At 33.2% G+C, this 25,121-nt stretch overlaps 3 protein-coding genes across 7 annotated transcripts; 1 reads left to right on the top strand and 2 right to left on the bottom strand.

The window, feature by feature from the left end:
• LOC123900054 (zinc finger protein WIP2-like) lies at window positions 1-3,229 on the bottom strand. Its single transcript, XM_045951354.1, has 2 exons — window positions 2,557-3,229; window positions 1-555 (listed from the first exon to the last, which is right to left on the bottom strand). The coding sequence occupies exons 1-2, from the start codon at window positions 3,115-3,117 to the stop codon at window positions 109-111; spliced, it is 1,008 nt and encodes a 335-aa protein (XP_045807310.1). The 5' UTR covers window positions 3,118-3,229; the 3' UTR covers window positions 1-108.
• A 4,019-nt stretch (window positions 3,230-7,248) lies between these two features.
• On the bottom strand, window positions 7,249-16,826 carry LOC123898030 (outer envelope protein 80, chloroplastic-like). Of its 3 annotated transcripts, none has more exons than XM_045948875.1 (17): window positions 16,167-16,826; window positions 15,927-16,020; window positions 15,744-15,826; window positions 15,452-15,549; window positions 15,252-15,321; window positions 14,788-14,878; window positions 13,995-14,076; window positions 13,630-13,665; window positions 11,947-12,100; window positions 11,714-11,854; window positions 11,365-11,435; window positions 11,189-11,267; window positions 10,997-11,112; window positions 10,721-10,868; window positions 8,458-8,527; window positions 7,903-8,072; window positions 7,249-7,631 (listed from the first exon to the last, which is right to left on the bottom strand). In XM_045948875.1, the coding sequence occupies exons 1-16, from the start codon at window positions 16,692-16,694 to the stop codon at window positions 7,918-7,920; spliced, it is 2,016 nt and encodes a 671-aa protein (XP_045804831.1). In that variant the 5' UTR covers window positions 16,695-16,826; the 3' UTR covers window positions 7,249-7,631; window positions 7,903-7,917. The 3 variants fall into 3 exon arrangements, with proteins under 3 accessions (XP_045804831.1, XP_045804830.1, XP_045804832.1); XM_045948874.1 differs by having other exon boundaries at window positions 7,249-7,642; window positions 16,167-16,818; XM_045948876.1 differs by having other exon boundaries at window positions 7,249-7,642; window positions 15,927-16,016; window positions 16,167-16,298.
• A 758-nt stretch (window positions 16,827-17,584) lies between these two features.
• On the top strand, window positions 17,585-25,121 carry LOC123897404 (ADP,ATP carrier protein 1, mitochondrial-like). 3 transcript variants are annotated; one of them, XM_045948011.1, is made up of 6 exons: window positions 17,625-17,877; window positions 18,093-19,577; window positions 20,126-21,310; window positions 22,785-23,253; window positions 23,602-23,973; window positions 24,665-25,121. In XM_045948011.1, exons 4-6 carry the CDS (start codon window positions 22,816-22,818, stop codon window positions 24,959-24,961), a joined length of 1,107 nt encoding a protein of 368 aa, XP_045803967.1. In that variant the 5' UTR covers window positions 17,625-17,877; window positions 18,093-19,577; window positions 20,126-21,310; window positions 22,785-22,815; the 3' UTR covers window positions 24,962-25,121. The 3 variants fall into 3 exon arrangements, with proteins under 3 accessions (XP_045803966.1, XP_045803965.1, XP_045803967.1); XM_045948010.1 differs by lacking the exons at window positions 22,785-23,253; window positions 23,602-23,973; window positions 24,665-25,121 and having other exon boundaries at window positions 17,585-17,877; window positions 20,055-20,970; XM_045948009.1 differs by lacking the exons at window positions 22,785-23,253; window positions 23,602-23,973; window positions 24,665-25,121 and having other exon boundaries at window positions 17,586-17,877; window positions 20,126-20,970.

Genomic DNA, 25,121 nt, shown 5'->3' with positions numbered 1-25,121 from the left:
TTTAGTCATGAATGCAGTCTTATAGTCAACATTATAATTAGTGCAAAACATGTCCACAGCTTTCTTGTCTTTATAGTTAAAACACATTCATTCTTCAAATAAATCAAACTATGACTGAAAAGATTCATTTTCTTGCTCAATTTCAGAGCCACCATGTTCATCATCTTGATCAAGACATTCATCAATTCCATAAGCTTTATGTCCATTTCCAAAAGCTTTGATATGATCTTTTAATGATCTTTTGTGCTTAAAATCGGACCCACAAGAACAATACCAAAGTTTACCACAATTTTTCTCATGAGTTCTCCAATCACCTCTCACTGCAAATGCTTTGCAACATTTTCTACACATAAATGGTTTTATTCCATGCTTTCTTTTGTAATGTGTTTGAAGTGTTCTAAAATCTTTTAGTGGTTTTGCTCTTGGATGATCAATGTTGTTCTTGCATTCAGGTGCACAACAATAACATGGGAGTCTTAGCATTGCTGTTGGTTGTGTTCCTCTTAGTGATTCTGGTCCTTTTCTATATTGTGATCCATGCCCCCACATATGCATCTATAGATATAATTTTTGAACCAATTAATATTAGTATATCATATAAGAGCAAATTATTAATTAGTTGATATGAATATGATCACTAGAAAAATTTGAATTTAAACAAAGATTAAAGATGGAAAATAATAGTTTTGGTCTCAAAATCCGACATCAGTAGTGCATGTTTGGACTAATAGTGAGATTGATAGAATCATGGCGAGTCACTAGAAAAAAAAATGAATTTAAACAAAAATTAAAGATGGAAAATAATAGTTTTGGTCACAAAATCTGACATCAGTATATATTGCAAATTTGGATTAACGATGAGATTGATAGAATCATGGCAAGTCAATAGAAAAAAATGAATTTAAACAAAAATTAAAGATGGAAAAATAGTTTTGGTCTCAAACCTTGTCGTTAGTAAGTGCACATATATTTGAATTGACGGTAAGATCGACGTAATCACAGTAAATCACCACAATTCGGCAAAATTACATTTTATGAAACTTTAACCAAATCATAGTGTCTTTGTAATCTTAACAAACTCATCATTTAAAAATTGTTATAGATCGAACCTGGACTTACCACATAAATATCCATTATATTTCCAATTAAAAAAAAAACATAGATCTCCTGTCTCAACCCATATTATTAACTTAATGACATAATTAGAGATAGGTTTAATCATTTCAAATTTTTGTAAAATTCAATTTATTTATTTTAGTACGTAGTGTCAAATGAAAGGTAGGGATGAAAGAATGAAAGCAACACTCACTAACATACAAAAATAATTTTTTGGTACTATCTAAAGGGTCCAAAAGATGCATTGTATGAAATGACATTTACCTAGTCTTTATCATATATTGCATGTATAATTTTGTTAGGATTATTATGATTTTTCTTACCATGCCTAATAGGATGTGTATGATGATATATTTTGGAGCTTTTGTCCTTTTCAACGTGTTTCAATTATTTCTTAGGTGTATAGGATTAAAGGAAAAGGTGACAATATATGTAGGACATACTAATAAAGAAGTAGTTCGTAACCCCAACAAGGGAATATTGTACAGCTATTTATGCTTATTTTTATGGAGGGTAAAAAATTAAATTCATTCCATGCGTGTTTGTTGTACTAGAGTTTCAAAATTAATTCATCATGTCTCATTTTATTTTTGTGTCTTCTCGTGATGATGTTAACATATTAACATTATTAATGTTGCATAGTGTAGAGTATATATATAAGCAATTATTAATAAACCCTAGATATCAATTGTCAATTTTAGACACCCTGCTTCAATTTTCTATCTAATATACCACAAAAATAATTTAGGTAATTTAGAAAATAATTAAATTTTGGATTGAGGGTTTAATTTTATCTATGAATAATAAAATGTATATAAAAGGATATTCAATATTAAGGAAAAGATTGCTCAACGAAAAGCCATAACTCTAAACCATTCGGATCCCATGTACGTTTGACGTTTTCTTGAAGAAAAAAAAATTGCAAATAGATTTCTGCCCATAACCTGACATTAAAATCGATCAACTCGCTAAATCCCCGTATTTCAATAGTAAGCACACACGAGAAAACCCTAAATTATAAACATACACAAAACACTTTCAATTTCATGAATTAATGTAGACAATATGATTATAAGGGAAAAATTAATTAAAGTATATTGACACTATACAAAAGAAGAGTGTAATGTAAAAACATGAGTCTTTTCTTTTTCAGAAAATTTCCTCAAAAGTCATTAGTTAAGATCTGGCAAAATAAAAAGCGTAAGAGAAAAAAAGGAAAAGGAAAAACATCCTTTTTCTTTTTTTAAATTTGTTCTATATATAAATATCATTCATAGTGCTATATTCAACTTATATCATAATGGTTTTCATAAAAAAATTAAATTAAAAAAAACAAATATATGTTATAATGTTTCCAATATTATTTTTACTTTCATTTTTCAACAAGAGTATGAATTGAAATTGAAAATAGTGAAAAATTAAATTAAATAAAATAAATACCTGCATGTTGTTGTATCTATTGAAGGTTTTGAAACAAAGAGGGCATGAAAATTGTGTTGGACCAATCAGAATCTGAGCAGGGGTAGGGATCCAATACTGACCTCTATTAATTTTATTCAGTGGACACTCAGAAGAAGAAGAAGAAGCAACAGTTACTACTTTTTCATCATCTTTCTCTGAATCAACATACATGTTTGAAGAAGCTAAATCAGTTGAGCTTATACTTGGAAGCCCTAAATGTAAAGCCACAGTAACAGCATCATCATCATCTAAAGAATTTGATGATATACTTAGTTGTTGTTCTTTCTCTTTCATATTCATTATTTCCATGGAAGAACAACTAAAGGAAGATTCTTGAAGAAGAAGATCTTCATGATGTTTTGTAGGGCTTAGGTTAAGTAAAGGAAGAGCTTGTCTTTGAGGTGGAGATGAAGGAGAAGATGTAAAAGATATGTTGTTTTGATGGTAATTAGAAGGAAAATTATAGAATGGAGGGTTATTTAGGTCAAAATAAGTATTATAACCATTGAAGTTATTGGAGAAGTAGGGATGAGTACTCATGATGATGATGAGAGAAAGGAAAGATAATATGATATGATATGATATGATGGTGGTGGAAAAGGGTTAGGTTATTATAGACTTGAGCATACAAGGAAAAGGAAATAAAATAAAAGGGTAGTGGAGAGAGAAAGGTGAGGAAAAAGAGAAATTTAAGATTGTTTTTTTTAAAACAAAATAATGATTATAATAGCTTATGGAATAGTCATGGAAGAGGGAATTAGATTTGCATGTTGTATTTCTAGGACGCAGTTATAGTTCTGAAACGTTTGATTTAAATAATTAGTTAAGATTGTTTTATTTATATGAGTGATTTAAACCGTCTAATTTCAAATGAACAGCCCAAATTTATTATCGCGTTAAGCTGTGTGAATATTTTACTACGGACGATCTTGATCCATGGATGAGGAGTTAAAAAAGTTGTAGAAATTCAATGTTGGTAAAGCTAACTCAATAAAGTTATAAAAAAAAAGGAGAGAGAGAGATGAAATCACTTGTGAAGTGTGACTTAACAATGGAGGAAAAAAAAATAAAAAAGGAAGGAATGGTAAAAGACTAAAGAGAGAGTGGGGAAAAGTCATTGATCTGATTTGGTCGTATAGAGAAGGAGATCATCTTGGGACTTGGAAGAAGGTTTGTATGAACAGTGTGGAAAAAAGGGACAAAGATTAATAGTAGATATTAAAAAAAAATGTATTTTCTTAGTTAAAAAATAAATATGGTCACAATTCTATACCTACCCATTATGGTTGGAAATAAGACCAAAACACAAAAATCATGTCATTGAAGTTGAAATTTTGAAGACTATCTGTTCCCCCAAAACTATACTATCACATTCCCTTTCACACGAGGGACTGAATTTCACAAACTAGCTAGCTATTACTACTTTCTAGCTCCATCAGTGTGTGTGGAAATATGAGAGACATAGTGTAACATTTGCATCTTAAAAAAAATACTATTTTATTTGATAAAGTTAGTACTTTATGAATTATTGAATTAGGTTTTGTCTAAATCAATATTTATGGTAATATATAGCAATCACTCAATTCGAATTACAGTCTAATGAAGGCTCACATTTGAGGGACACAATTAATATATATTGTTTTTTGGAAAATTAAATAGTTTGCTTATTAAAAATTTGGGTCAATTTGGGATTGATCCGGTATAATAGACGTTTTAAGCTGAGTTGAACTACCAAATATTTAACCTAATTCAACCTGACTTGAATATTTGACTTATCTTTTAGTTAGTCATGTTGGACCATTATACTCGACAGTCTGATTTGACAACTCTAATAATGCTTTTGCTAGACTATTTGTGCATCAATACTCTATTTTTCGATTGTATAAGTTGGACATGCCCTAATTATAGTAACACATAAAGAGTAGAGAAGAGAAAATATCTTGCACGAGTATAGTATATAGTAGAGTTAATTATAATGATTATATTGCATGAAGGTGAGTTCTTCGGTACACATCATATTTTTACATATATTAGTGTATACGTTGAAGTGGACAATTCTAATTAGTTTACAAATAGTATATGTTGATTTATTTTTTTTGGTCAAGTAGCCTAGTGGCCCTTAACATGTATAAGTGAGATGACCAGATTCGAACCTCCAACCCCTGCATATATAAATTAATATTCTGCCAACTGAGTTAAGCTCACGGGACCATGAATGAAATTTATAAATAAGCAAAAATAAGTAAATGTACAAGTTGTTGTTGGATCACATAAACAGATAGATTAGTTTAATTAATGAATGATTCCGAGGGAGTATGTTGTTTGTTTGACACCCTCCCATGGTGATATTTTCTCAACCTTGGGAAACAAATAGTTAGCATTTAAACCAGCAAGTGCTTTGGTCTGCACACTCTGGTCGGGTTGGATCAGATACTCAGTCCGTGTCTCCTCTTCTAATGCTTTCTCACTATACAATCAAATCTTCACTGTTTCATCCACCTTTGTCTTTATCTTCTTCACTTAGTTGAAAACAAAGACATTTTGGAGTTAAGGGAATTACAATCAGTAACATTTGTGTGTCACACCACAAAACACTTTGACATAAATACTATTCTGCTAGTAAATTCAACAACATTGCCACCCACATGATCAACACTCTTTTGGTATTTGTTTTTTATTTTGAGATCACCAAGGCTACTATTATTACATCCTTTATATCATCAATTTTAATATTTTGTGTCCGTGTATATATATGTGTGACAGATAGAAGGTGCTTGTCTTTTGTTAAAAAAGAGAAATTGTGTACATGTGTTTATATTATTAATTTAAAAGTTTTTTTTTATAAGCAAAATCCGCATTAATAGATAGAACATGAGGGTACTCAACCATTACAAATAAAATATTCTCGAATAGTTTTAACTTTTAATACAACATTAAAGGATTGTATTTGAATATCAATAAATAAAAAATAGTCGGATTTACAACATGATGTACCACTAAATAAAAATCAAGAAATGAATTTAATTTAATCTACTAAACTAGAAAAATTCGCCATTACAACCTGATGTACCACTAAACAAGAATCAAGAAATGAATTTAATTTAATCTACTAAACTAGAAAAATTCGCCATGTTCCTCCAAAATACAATATTGTTCCTCAACCGCCATATACTCCAAATTGTTGGCGAGCCAAGTTAATTTAAGAGCTTAATTATTCACTAAGTGTAACAAAAAATTGCAGATACATTCAATTATATATCTCTATTTTACATAATTGTAAGAATATTTAAAAATAATATAAAAGCAATATAAAGATTAGAGATGATTGGATTCACTCATAAAACTTATTTAGATCGTACTTTGTATATAACGAAATATAAGCAAGGAGTAAAAAAAATTGATATATTTAATTCAATGGTTCAAATTTGAATCAAGGTATCAATTTTTGTTGATTTATTTTTGCTTATATTTTAAATTCTTTATTGGAAATTTGGGTTATACATTCTTAATTTTCTTTGAGTCTAATCATAAACATAATTTGATGGATGAATAATTTATATTTCTTTGCATAAAGTACCTCATTTTTTCCACGGGAAGAAAAGCTACCACATTTGTTTAATAGGATAATTACAAAGTAGTGTACCGACTAAAATTGTTACTCTCTGAGTTATACAGGAATATATCACAGTGGATCTTGGTATGTGACTTTACCACCAAAAAGTTAACCAAAAGAAAGGTGAAGCTATGACAGAAAAGAACAGAACTAGTTTTAAAAAGCTAAATATTACCGGGAATTAACATGGATGGTGTGATTTGGAGGATCCCTTGCATATTTCTTTGTTGTTTAACTTTAAACTGGTTTCTTAGAGTGTACCCATAACTTTGTTAGTATATATGTTTGGATTAGCAGTAAGTTTAGCAGCACAGTAACTTTGTCAAATATTTTTTGTTAAACTAAATATGCCATTTAGCTGCTCATGTATTGATCCTCCCAAGCCTCCCCATAAAAATATTTGATGAACTTTGTAGTGTGTAATTTTCTTTAGGTATAGAAATGTAAAATTATTAATTTAAGTGGGAAGGAAGGATATGTTTGAAGAGCTAGGCAACACTCAAAAGTTGTTAATTATCATTTTTTTTTGTATTTTCTCTCATCTCTCTACAATCAAAAGTTGTTAATGATAATTTTTATTGTATTTTTTTTCATCTCATTCTTGCAATGTTTTCAATTTTTAATCAAATTTCTCATCATTTTTCACTTTTTCCATCTATTTCTTTTGTTTATCGTCTCTCTTCTCTTTAAAATTTTCACCCCTTCCACGGGATGTAAATAAATCGTTGTTCTAAATTGACACACATAGAAAGCCACTAGGTTTGATCTAGTGGTGAGAAGTTTGGGTAGTACTATGTTATAGGTCTTGGGTTCGATCCCCAGCTCATTGTAAACCAAAAATAAATTGACACATAGAATATCTTCTTTTGTTCACAAAAAAATAAATTCTTTTAACATGCTGTAACTAGTCATCATATTTTTTTAAAAAAATTAAATGCAAAAAAAATTAAGATCATACAAAAATGTAAGTTTCAAAGTTATATAATAACAATATAATAATAATTATAATTGATATATTAAAAATTAAAATATTGTGATTAACTAAATTTAGTCAATAATTTAAAGTGAAACAAGTAATATTATAAAATAAATTATGTGTACTGAAATAAATACACAAATAAATAAAGTAGAAGGAAAAAATAATAACAAAAATCAGTTGCTTGCAGTGGACACTGGGGGAGAATACCATTTTCCGTTGAACTGATTTCGAATTTTCGTTGAACCAATTTCGCCAACACCTCCGTTGAAACATGACACTATTATAGTGAGGCCCTCTCAATTTTTGAGAAGCCTTACTCAGAAGTCAGAAACCCTTCTTTGATGCTCGATCTTCCTCTTCACATAATCCTAGTAAAAAACTTCCTACATGATATGGATTCCTTTTTCTTTTTTGTGGCTAACCTACATGATATAGATTCATTCTCCACTAACAATGCATTTCCTGTAAATTATCTCAAATCCCGAAAAACGAAAACCAGAATGAGCCATTTCAATTCATCTATAGGAAACACTTAAATAAGCATTGGCATATCTTGTGCCTGGGATTCAGTTTGTTTCAATAAATGTTTTTTGCAGTAAAAAAAAAAAACTTACATAAGCATTAGCAGAATTGAACACATTGGAGAGAAAAAATATTTACGAGTTTTCCAAAATAAGGAACAGCCCATGCAAACCCAAAAAAAGAAAGAATTATACAAGACACAAAGTGATACCTTGAGAGAATGTGTTTAGTTTCTATAGCCAACTCCAAAGTGAAACCTTCCCTCTTTCTTGTCATTGAAGGCATATTCAAGACGCAAAGGACCCAAAGGCGAATCCACACGGATGCCCAACCCGTACCCATATCCGCTTCCAGGCTTATTCCTTGCTCCAGCAGGGTCACCTAATAAAAAACCAAAAGCCCCGTATATAATATATGCCTCATTAAGGACCAGGATATTGGCAAATATAAAGAGAAGCGCTACCAGTTGAGAAATCAATTTAATATGTATATTGAGGATATAGTCATTAAAGGAGCCAAAGTAAAATAATTGGATCTGGTTAGTTAATGACTCTAGTATATGCTTGTAGATTTGAAGTGTGTGCTTGAAGTTGTCCTTCTCGACAGTAAACATCATAAAACAGGACAAATTCACTTATTTAAAATCGATGGTAGTACTCGTGCATTTAGATGATCTCCATAATTTAATCCTCAAAAGAAGGGATCAAACAATTAAAATGAATTGTAGCCCAAAAATAATAATTAAATAAATCAAATAAAGACCTACCAGGGACAGTCGGGCCTGATCCAAGATCAGTTCCATAGTCAGAAAATATGACACCTTCCACTGGCTTCCACTGCAAATAGAAACAGTAAAAGATCAGGAAGTCTTGTTCTCTACAAGTAATTTTAATCAAATGAATGTGCATGTGGGTACAGGAACATGAACATTTTTATCATCAACTTGTATACATATGAAGAGGAGCCTTGGTGCAACGGCTAAAATCATTATCATGTAATGTAAGTAGAAGATTACGAGTTTGAAGGAATCAGTTTATTGCAAATGAGAGGTAACATTGCCTTCTATTGATCCGCAATGGATCCCCTTGTCCCCATATGGTAGGAGCTTTATAGTAGCAAGTTGCCCTTTTATCCGTTTATTTATTATATACACATTCTGATTCATAAGCATGTAGTATTATTTTATTCTTTGATAATAAACCAACCACCACTACTGTTATAAGTGTATGTTTTTGGTTTCGGCATTGCAAATAAGGATTTTATTCTTGGGTGCATGTCTTGAATATTACACAATTCAACAACAAAGTTCAGATACAGACAGGTTCAGGTGCATGTCTTAAAAATTAGTATCAGCATAAGTGTCATACCCCATTTTTATCATATTTTATTTCCATTATTTCAAAAATTCAAAAATATTATTTTTATATGAATTTTTGTTGCTTCACCTTCAAGAAACCACATTTCACTACCAAAATTCCACTTTTACTCCAAATAAGGTCCACTCACCAAAATACCAATTTGGCCAAAGTCAACACTACCAAAAAATAGGAATAAGTGGCCAAAAAATGTACCAAAAACACAAAAAATGGAATATACCAAAACAATTCCATTACACACCTCTATTCTCACCTAGAATGCTCTAGAAGGAAGCCACCTCATCAAATTTCGTGATCCCCTCCAATCATTGGATATGGATCATGATTGGAACAAATAAAACTACCACTATAACTCCAAAAATTCCCAAAAAATGCCACTCATGAGAAAATTCCTTTTTCACCCTTTTTAACCTAATTCCTTCAACCTAGAATGTTCCTATTGTCTCTATATAAGCAGCAGAGAAGAGAGGAATAGAGGTTGGATTTTCTGAAGAGCTAGAATCACCAAAAATATCATCTTTTTCACCATCTTTTCCATTTTTCGAAATTCATCCAAACATCATTCGAACTTCAACTTTCTTACACAAAACTCTTCCAATACATCTCAGTTGAGAAACCCACGAGAAAAAAACGTCAAGAGAAGTTCACCCAAAGTTCAAAAATAGCAAAGAAAAGAGTAGGTGTTAACCCACCTAAACAAGCCTCAAAACAAGTAGGTTTCTAAATGTTTTTTACTCATGAACACCTACTGAAGCTTTTCCAACCCTTAATTTTGTTTAACTCGTACAAATGTTTGCTATTTTTGAACTTTGGGTGAGCATCTCTTGACGTTTTTTCTTCGTTTTTTTCTCGTGGGTTTCTTAACTGAGATGTATTGGAAGAGTTTTGTGTAAGAAAATTGAAGTTCGAATGATGTTTGGATGAATTTCGAAAAATGGAAAAGATGATGAAAAAGATTAGATTTTTGGTGATTCTAGCTCTTCAGAAAATCCAACCTCTATCCCTCTCTTCTCTGCTGCTTATATAGAGACAATAGGAACATTCTAGGCTGAAGGAATTAGGTTAAAAAGGGTGAAAATGGAATTTTCTCATGAGTGGCATTTTTTGGGAATTTTTGGAGTTATAGTGGTAGTTTTATTTGTTCCAATCATGATCCTTATCCAATGATTGGAGGGGATCACGAAATTTGATGAGGTGGCTTCCTTCTAGAGCATTCTAGGTGAGAATAGAGGTGTGTAATGGAATTGTTTTGGTATATTCCATTTTTTGTGTTTTTGGTACATTTTTTGGCCACTTATTCCTATTTTTTGGTAGTGTTGACTTTGGCCAAATTGGTATTTTGGTGAGTGGACCTTATTTGGAGTAAAAGTGGAATTTTGGTAGTGAAATGTGGTTTCTTGAAGGTGAAGCAACAAAAATTCATATAAAAATAATATTTTTGAATTTTTGAAATAATGGAAATAAAATATGATAAAAATGGGGTATGACACTTATGCTAATACACACACAAAAAGCATAAGTGTCATACGATCGACCTAGAATGACAATAAGCATGAGTGTCATATAATAATGGACAAAATTAGTGCATGACAATAAGCACACACAAAAAGTTAAATTAATTGAGCAGGAAAAGACTTGACAAAATTCAAGTACCACAGGGAAAGAAATTTCTCCGGATCCAACAACATACGATCGACCAGAGCCCACACCACCTTCTTCATAGCCTCTCACACTATTTGTTCCACCAATGGCAAAAGCTTCATAGGGAGAGAAATTTCCCACCACATGACCACCGGAGACACTGGAAGTGAACCAAATGAAGTTGGAAAAACATAAGATTGTGTTTTGCATTAACATAAAGGGTGAACAACAATGCACTGGTTACTCCTTCCTTACAAGAGAAGGGGGCTGAATATATGTATTTCATACCTTAAATTAAGACGAGTGGGACCAATCTGAACACCCTTCCTAGCCCGTGCATTCACCCTCGTGAAGGATAACCAATCAGGCAAAAGAGGAAGTCCCTGTTCCATGTTCAGGACAAACTGCAAAACCAAGCATGTAACGGTAAGAAACATTTTCATATTTAAATTGAAGGAGTGCATTCAGTTCATAACGAACCATAGAAGACCCGTGTTCACCAGAACCAGTGTAAACAGTCTCAATTTTAGAAAGCAACGTATCGTCATGGGTATTGCCACTACAAGGAAAAATTGATAAAAGTTAGGAACAAAATAAAGTCATCATAAGAGTACTGTCCAAAACAAGAAACATGTAGCATTTACTTAGAGTACAACCTTGCAGTGAGAGGACTGTTGTAGCGATCCCTAATGATAAGAACCCCATTGTTGTCAGAAACCCCGGCACGCTGAAGTGATAAATAGAGATAATTGACAAGAGTTAAAAAAGTATCAGTAGCATTAATAAACATAGAAACAAACAAGGGGGCCCTGGATACTATAATGTATCACATTTAATTTAAAGCAGGAATAATCTTACTAGCAATTACATGATTTAACTACACTACGAAAATCAATAATTCAAAAGAAGTATCGATAGAGGTAGCGTGGAAAGACTACAATTATAAATAAAAATATGTTACAGCTTCACACATAACAACATCCACCAAAACAGTTAATAAAGCACCTGGAAAATCAGTCCTGCTGTTCCACTCCACTTTGGCCTGATGGGTCGACTCAACTCTATGCCACCTGTGATGCGGCCAATGGTCAGGTTACTATTACCATCCGGGTTACCATGAACAATTGTTCCAGGCGTTCTTGAATTCTAAATTGAAGTTAAATTATATATCAGCAAACACAATACTTATCTTTCTATCATCAAAAGCATGCTTAACAAATAAAACCTTTAGAGATTACCTGAATCATTACTGTTCTAGATGTCCGCTTATCATCTCCTTGGATCCAAGGGTCAGTGTAGTTTGCACGAACGATTAAGTCAACCTGGCCCCTCTCTAAGGAAATATTGAGTTTCTGGTTTCTCCCAAAAACATTCCTATTAGTATAGGCAAAGCTGCAATGGGAACAAAATATTGTTGAGTCGATCAGTGATGTATATAAACCAGTGGCAGTTGGACCATAGGCAACATAGAATATGAACATTTAATCAAGTCACAACACAACTTTTAATTGTATATGTTGTTTGGTTATCGATACACAGCACAAGAAATTTGCGTGCATATTATTTTAGAAGCATACATGCTTAACAAAATAATCTGAAGTTTTCTAAAATCCCCAAAATACTTATCTAACAACTTTTTATTTTTTGGTTTACAATGAGTTGGGGATCGAACCCAGGACCTATAACGTACTACCCAAACCCCTCACCACTAGATGAAACCTAGTGGCTTTATCTAACAACTGTTTTGCACTATAGAAACCTAGTGTCAGTGTCGTGTTCAGTGTTTGTGTGTTTCATAGTCTACAAGCAACTGTGTGGATAACGCGTCGCCACCTGTAACCTAAACAACAATAGGAGCAAATGTTTAACAGAAAGAGGAGTTGCAGACACTGCTTTCGGTCACCAGATTTCTATTGGACAGCAGGGGTACTTGCCTATGAAACCTAAGTGCAGCCAAGAGATTTGGCGAGAGATAAGGAATTCATCAGGAGGAGGTGGAAAGTGAGGATGGAGAGAAAGGAAGGTATAACTACGACTTTTGAGTTTTCTTATACTTGAAAAACTGCCCCTTACTCAGTGAGTGTGTTTATCAATTTTTTATTTTGAACGGCAAATATATTATTATTATTAATAACCGGTCTCTGCACAAGATCAGAGGCCGGGAAAAGCAAAACTACAAAACAAAGGCGCCGTATATAAGCGGAACACCAATGAAGGAAACCAAAACAGACACCACCTAATAGAGGCCCACTTCTAATCCCATTCTTAGAAGAACACTCCTCAGTCTCCAGACCACCAGAGAAGACATCAATTACCCTATGCCTCATCTCTTAGTTTGTTTTGTCCCGTGACTATTTTTCCAATCAAATTATCAAACACAGAATTTTGTTTGGTCTTTTATTTTCAAGTGAATTAAACAAACCAATAGGTTAAGTGAAGTAAAAAAAACCAATAGGTAAAGAATAACTGATAAACTATTATGATAAGTTAATATCCAATAAAATCTTAATATGGCTCAGCCTCATCTTGGGCAAAATTATGTACAAGGGGCAGTGTGCTTACAGCTACAAGGGAGATATTTACATACTACCTCCGTTCCTTTTTATAAGAGACAATTCACTTTTTAGATTCATTGAATAAATCATGTACCTCCGTTCCTTTTTATAAGAGACAATTCACATTTTAGATTCATTGAATAAATCATGTATCTTATAAAAAGGACCAGAGGTAGTATTTAACAATGTCATAAATAAACACTCTATGGCACTAGAAGTATACGGAACCAGCAGCAGAGGGAAATAATCTTTAAAACAGTTTTAATTAAAGGAAAGTAACATTGGCTATTAAATGAAAGAGAACATAGGATGCCGAAAAAACAAGGCATTAACTTCACCCATGACATGACTAGAAAATAAGCTTACCTTCCAATGAGTCCTTTGAGTGGACCACTTGTAATCCTGCAAATGGAAATGGCTAGTCAGATTATACAGTAACCAAAAGAGAAAATTGTGTTGATCTCCCCTCTAGTTTAATGATAAGTATCAAATATCCCCTTCTACTTATATTTTCCACCAATATGGAGCATACAAAGTTGGTATATGTCTAAACCTAAAAATATGAAGGAGCGGTTGTCTTGTGGAAATTAAAAGTAAGGAAGTTTACAATAACTTCCGAAATTAATGGAGGAGCTAGAATTGTTAATAAATGTCAAGGAAGTCGAGGTAATTCATGTATTTAGTAAATTTAAGCATTATTTAAGCATGCTTTAGAGTTGCATCACACTTACCCACTTGATATCCCACCACCAGCAGAAAATCCTCCACTGGGACGTTCCACCGCATTCATCACTAAATCAACCTTCCCCGTATCTATAACACAGCAAAATTTATACTTTAGAGTGTGTTGTGCATCTAATAGTAGAAAATTATTGTGTCCATTACAGGATGACAATACACAAGCAGAATAAGTAAGAAAAGATTTGGGCCACTTCGGCAACCTATTAAAGTCCTGCTTAGCACTAGTAAACTCTACAAAAGCAAGCTACTTAAATTTTCAAATAGTGAATAATGTCCATGTTTCTTTTTGGCCTTATATTTTCATTAACTTCAGTTTCTTAGTTTCTCACGAAATTATCATGAACAATTCTCCTTTTTTCTTAATGAATCTTCTACAAAAACATATATGAAAAAAGTATATTAAAATAATTTTGCTATAACACTGAATTTTTAAACAGTAGCTTCTTGTAAAGGTTGAAATAAGATTAAACATTTTCATTTTCCAAAAGTTATCTCGCTTAACTTTATCTATAAACCATAAGCTTATAAAAAGTTGAGTAAGTGAAGTATTATGTAGTTATATTAATTGAAATTATCGTGTAAGCTAGAAGCTAATACAAACTGGACTGAAGTCTCTTTTGGCAGGAGTTAGGGAAGTAAAATGCTGATTATAGAAGGACCCAATAAGAAATTGCATTACAACTTGGCAAGTGTAGTTAGCAGATAACAGTTAGAACTGACAGTGTTTCTTTGTAACAATTATTCACCTTAAATTAAAGCCCATTTTCTGCATGTATAAATTACCTGCTGGTTGGGGAATAATGCTAACATCTTCCATGATCCCCATCGTCAATACAGTTTCTACATCTCTTTTTCCCTGATGCATGCTATAGACCTGAAAATACAATCACAGATGATGCCAAAAATCCTTCTCAGTTACTATGCAAAACCAAGAAGGCGTGTTTCATAAAAGAGAGAATATAGAAATATTGGATACTTTCCCTTTGGTGAATTATAAGAGAGAATAAAGAAATATCAGATACTTTCCCTTTGGTGAACTATATCAATTTCCATTGAACAGAATATATAATGTTGTCAACAATCAAATTTGATAAAAATAAAAAATAATACCACAATAAGCTTTAAAACTTAGATTAGATAAATATGAAATTATCATGTTTTAGATTGATTTGCAGTTTTTTGCACAAAAATATAACAAACTATGAACAAACATTGTTGGAATATCAGGTGCTAGGTCATGAAACTACCTGCCCCTTCTTGGATGTAATTTGCCGAAGTATTGTTTCAGGTTTTGTCTTCCCGACCGTAGTCTCGCCCCTACATATAAAATCATGTTGGTAAAGAAAATTGCTCCACATTCCACAAAAATAACATAACGTTACAAATATATTTGTGTTTGTGTGAATGTATTTTTGTGTGTAAAACAAAATTGAAAGAAAGTCCTTACGTCTTCCTGTCAAGAAACCGAATGGAAATATTATTGACCTCGGCCTCTGAAACTTGTAACCTCAAAATACCCCCAGATAGAATCTCAACAGCTGATACCTAAGGTGGAGATCAAGGATGGGGGAAATGAAGAAAGGTTAATTGCCAACGAGAACTAATTAGAGCATAATATGATGATACTAGTGCTGCTAAGACTACTGAAAACATGAAAAATCAACCTGAATTCTGAATTCCCACCGATCACAAAGTGGGACTATATTATGAAGTTTGAACAGAAGTTAAGGGAAATTTACCATGGCAAAAAGACCACGCTCCATATACCAATTATTAATGGAAGATATAGCTTCATCCAATCGCTTCAAATTGATAACCTTCCCTGCACAGCACATGTAAATTTGAGAACAGCGAATGTTACACACGAGAACAAGCGGACGACTACAATTGCACAGAAAAGAAAAGGGGGAACAAATTATTACCATATCCACCTCGAAAAGAGTTCTCTAAAAACTTAGCCGGAATAACATTAGCTCCTTCACATACCAACCCTTGAAACTCTTGGTTTGGTTCTACCTTATATCACAAGAAACCATTACTCACATAACATATTCAATTATCTATCACCACTAACAACTTTAATTCAATGCACATTTCAACATGCAACAACACTATAATACTAAATTTCAATGCAAATCAAATATTATGAACTTCAATTATACCTGAAATACCAATCGAATACCGTCACGCGTATCAACTGCAACCGGAACGCAAGAACAAAAGTATCCACTATTGATAATGCGATGAACATCCTCTTGTACCTCGCGAACCGTTAGCGCCGAATTAGGTCTACAAGCTTTGAGAGCTTGAGCTGCTTCTGCTTCAAGGTCCTTCCTCTCGAGTTCTTCACCGTCTTTATTTCGAACCAATACTTCACTGATTAAAACTCTCTCTTCATTCTGTCGAGTTTTCAACTGAGATTCCTCCGCCGAAGAAAGAGGCGACGGTGCTTTCTTATCGTCGGTTAGGGATAACGTGGCGGAGCATAGAGAGTGCGATTTTCGAAACACAGTACGAGTTAACTCGGTGGAGTGAGTTCGAAACGAGTTAACGAATTGAGAAAATGAGTTAGTTGCGTTGGTGAAGTGAGAAATTGCGGTGTTGAAAGGAGTGTTTAGGGGTTTTGGTTTTGAAGGAAGAGGGATTTTGATTGAAGAAGAAATGAAACGGATATCGTCGTTTCGAGGCATTGTAGTGGAATTTGTGTGTCGTTTCGTAGAAACGGAGTTTGAATTGGGAAGTGGGTGAAGTGCGATGCGGTGGTTGCTACCGCTGATGCCTCTGGTTCTCCGACGAGGTTTTTCAGTGTTTGAGAAAGGTGGGCCTGTTGTTATTTCTTGTGTTAAATGTAATATGGGCTGGGCTTTTGATTGCGAATATCCAGATTGGTTGCTCTTCGCACCCCTTTATTGTTTAGAGCCCCTCCTAATGCCCCATTCATTGTTTATTTAATTTCTTAAACTTTACCTTGTCAAAAAAAAAATCTTATAACTTTATGATGTACTCCCTCCGTCCCAAAATATAAGGAAAAATTGCCAAATAAATTTGATGTATTTAGTCTAAATTTTTAACCAAATACATTAACTTTCTTCGACAAAATACATGTGTTATTATGTTCAATAATAGCTACGTTTTACAAATCAAACAGGCTCGTAAATTATCTATTTTGTACTTCGAAATTATACATTCCATGTAAATTGGGAATAAAGAAAACATAAACATGGGACGAAAATAATAAAAAGGATGACAACATCACCGGACTCAACAACTTCAACAAAAAGAAGTACATCAAAAAAGTATGGAAATTTTTTATAAGATAAGTGAAAATGTGTTCATTTTGCCATGTCATGTCAGGAAAGTGAGGTGAAGTGAGGTGATGTGGCGGAAAACATGGTTGATATTGGTTGACAGTGTAAAATTATTTTACACCGTCGGTGCATATCAATTAAATCCTTCTTAAATATCATTTGATACTCATTATTCTGTTTAATGTATGTATTTAAATAGAATAAAATCATTTCTTTTGACTTATCTTAACAAAATTCTAAAATCATTTCTTTTTAGTACAGTTTTTTCAACCGGGTGAAATGATGAATTAAGTCATCTAAATTCTAAAATTAGACGGAGCTGGTAGTTATTTGAGGTGGATTGTGGCAACCAACAAAGAAAGAACAAAATAGAAAGTTAAAGAAAATAAACATGTGTGTGTGTGTGTTGTAAGAAAGCGACAGGTACGAGGGAGTTTGAAGAAAGACTTTTGATTGAAAGCCGACGATGACAAAATAATTGAGGAAGGAAAGGAAACTTCCATCTCTCTCTCTCTCGTTTGTGTGCTGCTTGCTACTACTGATTTACCTCATCACTCATCAACAGGTAAAAATCTCAAACGAGATCTATACTTTTTCTCTTAAATCAATTTCTGCTTATATATGTTCCAGATTTTCACTTACATTCAACCGTAGATTAATCACTACTCATTAATGCCTTCAGTTAGTTACTACCTATTTCCGAATTATGCGCTGTTTTATTTTATTTTATTTATTTTAAAAATGATGTGTGAATTTTTATTATTTTTTGTTTCCTTTCAGTTTTTCTGGTGATGTCAAATTTCAGTTTGTATCGTCAGCACCAGAAATTAGGGAATTAGGGTTTGAGAATTGTGACTGGTTTGGAAATTAGGGTTTGAGAATTGTGTTTCAATTATGAATGGTGGCTTTTTGAGTAGTATTTTGGACATTGAATCTTCATTTCAAAGGCACCAACAGACTCAGTTAGGTAATTCATCTGGTCAACAAGATATGAATATCATGCCTGGTTTGGAAAATAAGAATCAATTTGATACAATTGAAGTCAAAAATTTGAATATGGGGTTGACTTTTGGTAAAGGTAAGGGAATTGCTAGTTCTAATCCTGATAATAGTAATGACATGAGTGAAGACGATGAGCAGGGTTATGCTGAAGATGGGAATTGCGAGAATTTTTACGACGGTGGTAAAGGTAAAAAGGGGGGATCGGCTCCTTGGCAGCGAATGAAGTGGACGGATAATGTGGTTGGACTTCTTATAGCGGTAGTGAGTTGTGTTGGTGATGATGGAACAATTGGTGGTGTGGATGGGGGTGTTAAAAGGAAATCTGTGGTTTTACAGAAGAAGGGTAAGTGGAAAACTGTTTCCAAGATAATGATAAGTAAAGGTTGTCATGTGTCGCCGCAACAGTGTGAGGATAAATTTAATGACTTGAATAAGAGGTATAAGAGATTGAATGAGATACTTGGTAGGGGAACTTGTTGTCAAGTGGTTGAGAATCCTGCATTAATGGATTCAATGCCTAACTTGTCTGCTAAGGCTAAGGATGATGTTAGAAAGATATTGAGCTCGAAACATTTGTTTTATAAGGAAATGTGTGCATACCATAATGGACAAAGGATACCAAATAGCCATGATCTTGACTTGCATAGTTATTCGTTGGAACATGGGAAGGACTCGAGAGATAACGATGGCTCTGAGGATGAAGATGAGGATAACAATGAAAGCGAGGAAGATGACTTGGATAATGGAATTAATATTAATAATGCACATGGGGGTGGAGGGAGAATGGAGGAGTTTTGCGATGGAAATAAGTTAAGTGAGGATGATGGCCACTTTTGGCCGCAATCTGTTGGGATGGCAAAACTTAAGGTTGAAATGGCAAGGGTTTTTCAAGACCCTGCAAAGTCGCCGTGGGAGCGAAGAGAGTGGATTAAGGTACAGCTGTTGAAGCTTGAAGAGCAAAATGTGGAGTACCAAGCCAGGGCTTTTGAACTTCAGAAACAGCGGTTTAAGTGGTTAAGATACTGCAGCAAGAAGGATAGGGAGCTGGAGAAGATGAGGATGGAGAACAAGAGAATGAAATTGGAAAATGAGCGCAGAATCTTGAAACTGAAGCAGAGAGAGCAGGAGGCAGACTTCAGTAGGTCTGAGATGTCCTTAGACCCTACTTCCATTGGTATCAATCGGCCACGAGGGAAGGAACATATCAACTTAGCTAGGCAGCAGTAGCTCCCAGAAAGGATCGATCATCATTGCTTAAATAATGTATGAAATCAAACCCTTTTGATTATGATGTTTCATAATTTGTTAAAACAGTTAGACTAACTTAGCAGGTTATATATGTCTTATCTGTATAGAAGTTATTGGCCTTGAAAATGAATGCTATATTTATTTGTTCTTGGGTTTTAACTAAATATGGTTGAGAAGTGAGTTTACTATAGACATTAAAAACTTATGCAGTGCCGAAACATTAAAAACTGAGTACAGAAGTGTAACCTACTAGTTGCACGCTTCAAATAATTTAATTGTAATAGTGTTAAATTATGTAACCAGATCCCACATGGAAATAGATTCTATTTCCTCATTCCATTTCTTCATTTCATTACTAATTAAAAAAGGTTTGGAGTATATAGAGAATATTTGGACTTCACTTAGTATCACATTATGGTGTTTATATTCCCAAAAACTATAATAAGATTTGTAGGGAGTAGGGACTGCTTTATCAAAAAAAATTTTTTGTAGGGACTGTATTCCAATGGCTACTAACCTTTTCGTCGTGATTTTCAATGCTCACTCAACTGTGCTCCTTGCAGTAATGTCGAGGAAAACACGACCTACCTGTTCTTTCTTTTTGCTGTGAGTGTGGAGGTTTGGAGGCTAACTCAGTTATGGCCTGTTATATAACTTCACAGACCTCAGATTTGTGCCCAGAATTTGTCTTCAATTGCTTAAAGTGCATGAATGCAACACAATGCAATGTGATTGCTATGAATTTTCGGAGCATATGGAAAGGTCGTAATACAAAAGCCTGCAGCAAAATACAATTGCAACAGTGGCATATTAAGTTCCCACATCCTATCCTATATATCTAAAGAAGATTTTAGTCAAGAAATGTGATATCTCTGTTAACCGAGTTTTGAACTTTGGTTCGCTATATTTTCCACTAGGCTTAACCCAGGCTAAGTTATTATTTACGAGTCTCATGATAAGATTGCATAATTGCCGAGGGAAATTTTAGAAAGAACATCGTATTAAGCGTAAGAAAGGAATCTAGTGGTAAAATATCTATTCTATATCGAATCCAACTTATCACATTAATGGTATACGAATGGACCATATACTTGATCGATCAAGTTTACATGTTTGGATATCTCGAATTTTTGCAGTCAACACATCATTGATCATTAAATTGAAATCTAACGGTTCATATTTGAAGTTTGAGATTTTGTTTTTTCTAAAAATATCAAAATCTTTTTTTTTTTTTTTTTTGTGAACTGTGAACTGAATCCAACAAACACCAAAGCATTGACTTTGAATGTATGAATGAATATCCCTACCAAATAGTAATAGTGTACTAGTATAAAAAATAAAACTCCAAAGCAATTGTACCATGATGTCATTGAAAAGAAAAATATGTAATTATATATTGAGCTGTCAATTTCTTTTCCTATAGATGAATTCAACAGTTGGAAAATTAAGCGCAGCCAAACTTGTCCTAAGTCAAAATAAGCTTAATTGCAACAAATTTCCATGGAACTTTCCTTTCCATTTTCTTAGGAGTGTGAACTAATTTTGTAGCAGCATTTAATAGTCTATTATAAGAAGTAAATTCCAATTTTTGCACCATAAGCTTGCTTGCTTTATAATAACAGGTTTCATATCTCAAAGAGTTCATAACTCTTAAATATTTCCATTCATACACTTATCTCAAGATCATATATATCCTTTGTTCATATTTCATCAGCCAAGAACAAGGATACAATCTATTTTTCAGTCAGGTTTGACTTCTATTTTTCTGTTTCTTTTCTATAACCATGTTTGTGTTGAGTTATTACATGTCAGTTTGTATGTACAGTATTGCTTTTATCTTTAAACTCTTGGATTATTACTATTTAAGGGTTATGCTAACTAGTGTCTCTGAGGTACTAGTTAAAGATACTGAAAAAAGGTAAACTTTTTATCAAAAATTGCATGTTTTTATATCTTAAAAAGCTAAACTACAAAGTTTTAAGACTATTTTTCTTAACTGGTGCCCAAAGTCACTAGTTAACATTTCGCATGATGTAATATTGTAGTGTGTTTATTTGGGTCCATTTTGTTTGAGTAAAACCATGTATGTGTTTACTTGAACTTGTGATTCTATTGCTAATTGATTTTCATCAATATTTCCTAGTGAAGTATTAATATATAAAAGTTTTGTTTATTTTATGAAAAAAATAAATAATTATTTCTTAAAATTTGTGTTAATTTTAATTCTTTTTTTTTATTTTATTTTTTACTTGATAATAACGAGATAGTAAAATTTTGAAGTGAATAATAGTGTGCATTTTTTAAAACAATGAAAATGCCAAAAATTGGTTTTATTATTTTCAAAATGCATCATCCTAACTATCTCCTCTTTATCACAATGTTTATTTCAAGAGTCTCACAGTCTTTTTATTAACAAATTAATATATAATAATGAAAATTTTGGAATAGTACTAGTTGCATAAAACCAACCTTCTCACCAATAATAAATAAGTATATTTATGTACATTGGAAGGTGAGTCATGGTCATACATTTACAAGGAAATAGGAAGTTTCTATTTAACATTTGTAAGTTTGGGTGGCTGACTTATTTTAAAGGAGCAAATGTCACATTTGAGTATGGTTGCTTCAAAGTATAGAACTTAAACTCAATACACTATGATTGGTATAAAAATAATGGTGCACAAAATATTCACTCACATCTTTGAATTTTAAGGACTGTGTTGCTATTTGAGAACTTTTGTATTTGTCCATATTTACATATATGATCTATAGTGAACCAATATTTAAAAATCGTTTAAATTTTGATAATAACCGATGTCGCCACCTTTAAGTAGAAGCGTAGGGTCCCTCAACTTGACGGGTTTTATTTCAACAAAAACAATACAAACACTAATTGGTTATTATTTTCGGCTGAACTGACATCAATTAGGTCACCATCTCAGTTGTAATGACGAGTAATACCATAAACTTCTACTTACAGATAGCAACACTGATCTTTGTTAGAAGTTCAAACGATTTTCAAGCATCGATTAACCGTAGACTATATGAGTCACATCCTTCCCATAGAATCAACCTAGAAAATAACAAAAGCTGTCAATTAGCTGCTTAAATGTTATTTTGTAATTCAGAGAATACTCTTGATTTCTCAAACAGCCTAAGTCTTTCATTATTTCATTAATCCATAAAATGGCCTAACATAATTTGTTTTGGTGCAAATTTCAGTGGATTAACAATATTAACCACTCAAGCATTGATGATGGCTGATAGAAGACACCAGCATCCAACGGTAGCACAAAAATTTGGTTCACAATTTCATCTAAGATCAAACATTTCTCCACATGTTGTAACTTCCTATAGAAGTTTGGAAAAACCTGTTCTGTTTCAGCAACATGTTGGTTCAGTTGCTTCATCACATATGTTTGTTCCGTCACCGTCGGAGAAAAACTTTGCAAGCTTTGCAACTGATTTTCTGATGGGTGGAGTTTCTGCAGCAGTGTCCAAATCTGCAGCCGCTCCTATAGAGCGCGTTAAGCTTCTGATTCAAAACCAAGATGAGATGATTAAGGCTGGTAGGCTTTCTGAACCTTACAAAGGTATTGGTGATTGTTTTGGAAGAACAATCAAAGATGAAGGATTTGCTTCACTTTGGAGAGGAAATACTGTCAATGTTATCCGTTACTTCCCTACACAGGTTTCTCGACTCATTCCTCTTGTATTTCTACTTAAGTTAACCGTCGGATCATAAAATTGGTTTGACTTTTATCGTAACTACTTTGAAAGTCATACATATGAAAATCAATTAATTTTCGAATTTCACTTTTAGTTTCAAAAGTACTACTCCATGTGGTCCTTTTTATAAGAGACAATGAATCTAAAAAATCAATTGTCTGTTATAAAAAGGACCGGAGTATTTGATTTTTTTTCTTGTACAAGTCTAAATCTTGGTAAACAAGAAACATATTGAAAATCAGGTGATTGATTAGGCCAATGTCTAAACTTTGCAATTAGGCCAATGTCTGACATAATCAATCATTTACAGGCATTCAACTTTGCATTCAAAGACTACTTTAAGAAGCTATTTAACTATAAGCAAGAGAGGGATGGATATTTGAAAGTGTTTGCAGGAAATATTGCATCTGGTGCAGCAGCAGGAGCTTCATCTTCCGTCTTTGTTTACTCATTGGATTACGCACGAACTCGCCTTGCAAATGACGCCAAGGCCACGAAGAAAGGAGGAGAGAGGCAATTCAATGGCTTGATTGATGTCTACAGAAAGACATTCCGATCAGATGGTATTGCTGGTCTTTACCGTGGCTTCAATGTTTCGATTGTTGGAATCATTGTCTACCGTGGTTTGTATTTTGGATTGTATGATTCTCTTAAGCCAGTGCTCTTGGTAGGAACATTGCAGGTAAGAATGAGACATTTCATTATTTACACTTCAATTTTATGTCCTTCATTATTACATAATAACATGTTCCTTAAAAGATTGTGTTAATATGGATTTGGATCCTCCCGAGTTGAAATCAATTGGTACAATTGGCTCAACTACGTATAACAAATAAATCAATAAAAAGGAAAGGAAAAAAAAATTAAAAGTAAAAAATGCAAAAAATAAAAATCGGTTGAACCAATCGCAATTCAATTGGTACAATCCGGTTCAACACTAGTTCAATCAATCTGCGGTACAATTTAGTTAAAAAACAACCGACAATTGACCGATTTCCAATTCGGTCCAATTTTTAAAATATTGTTAAGGGTAAATTGAATCGTAGTATTTAAACATTGTATTGTACTACGTAACCTTGAGAATTGCATAGTCTAAATACTGCCAAAACCACTCTATTTTAGAAGACATTGACGCAATTGGCTCGTGATCAATTGTTTTTATGTTTGTTAAGAAGTCTCACATCGGATGCGAGTTGGTCTGAATATATGTTTATAAATGACGGCAATCTTCACCATATAAGCCGGTTTTATAGAGTTGAGTTATGCCCAACTCTCAATTCTAAGATTGTATCAGAGGCTCTCGGTTGCGACTGCCAAATACTCAATTCTAAAATGGGCCACCTGCTCTAACATACTGTTTTGCAACATTTCAGGATAGTTTCCTTGCTAGCTTTGTTCTAGGATGGGCTGTTACAGTTGGTGCTAGTGTTGCATCTTACCCTTTAGACACCGTCCGTAGAAGAATGATGATGACATCAGGTGAAGCTGTAAAGTACAAGAGTTCTTTGGATGCTTTCTCACAAATTGTGAAAACTGAAGGTCCAAAATCTCTCTTCAAAGGTGCTGGTGCAAACATTCTTCGAGCTGTTGCCGGCGCTGGTGTGCTTGCAAGTTATGATAAACTTCAGGTGCTTATGTTGGGAAAGAAATATGGTTCTGGTGGAGCTTAATTATCAAAAAGAGAGACTATAAAATATAAGATGGTGATGATGATGATGATGATGAAAAAATACCAACAAATAAATCAGTTTAAACTGTTAAATTGATTATTTATTTCTTTAGAAACATAACTATTTTTTCAATGTACTCTATATAGTTTGCTGATTTTTA

This window comes from Trifolium pratense, linkage group LG7 (assembly GCF_020283565.1).
Source record: "Trifolium pratense cultivar HEN17-A07 linkage group LG7, ARS_RC_1.1, whole genome shotgun sequence".
Taxonomy (NCBI): Eukaryota; Viridiplantae; Streptophyta; class Magnoliopsida; order Fabales; family Fabaceae; genus Trifolium; species Trifolium pratense.
The sequence above is the reverse complement of the archived record's forward strand: the minus strand, read 5'-3'. Positions and strand labels throughout refer to the sequence as shown.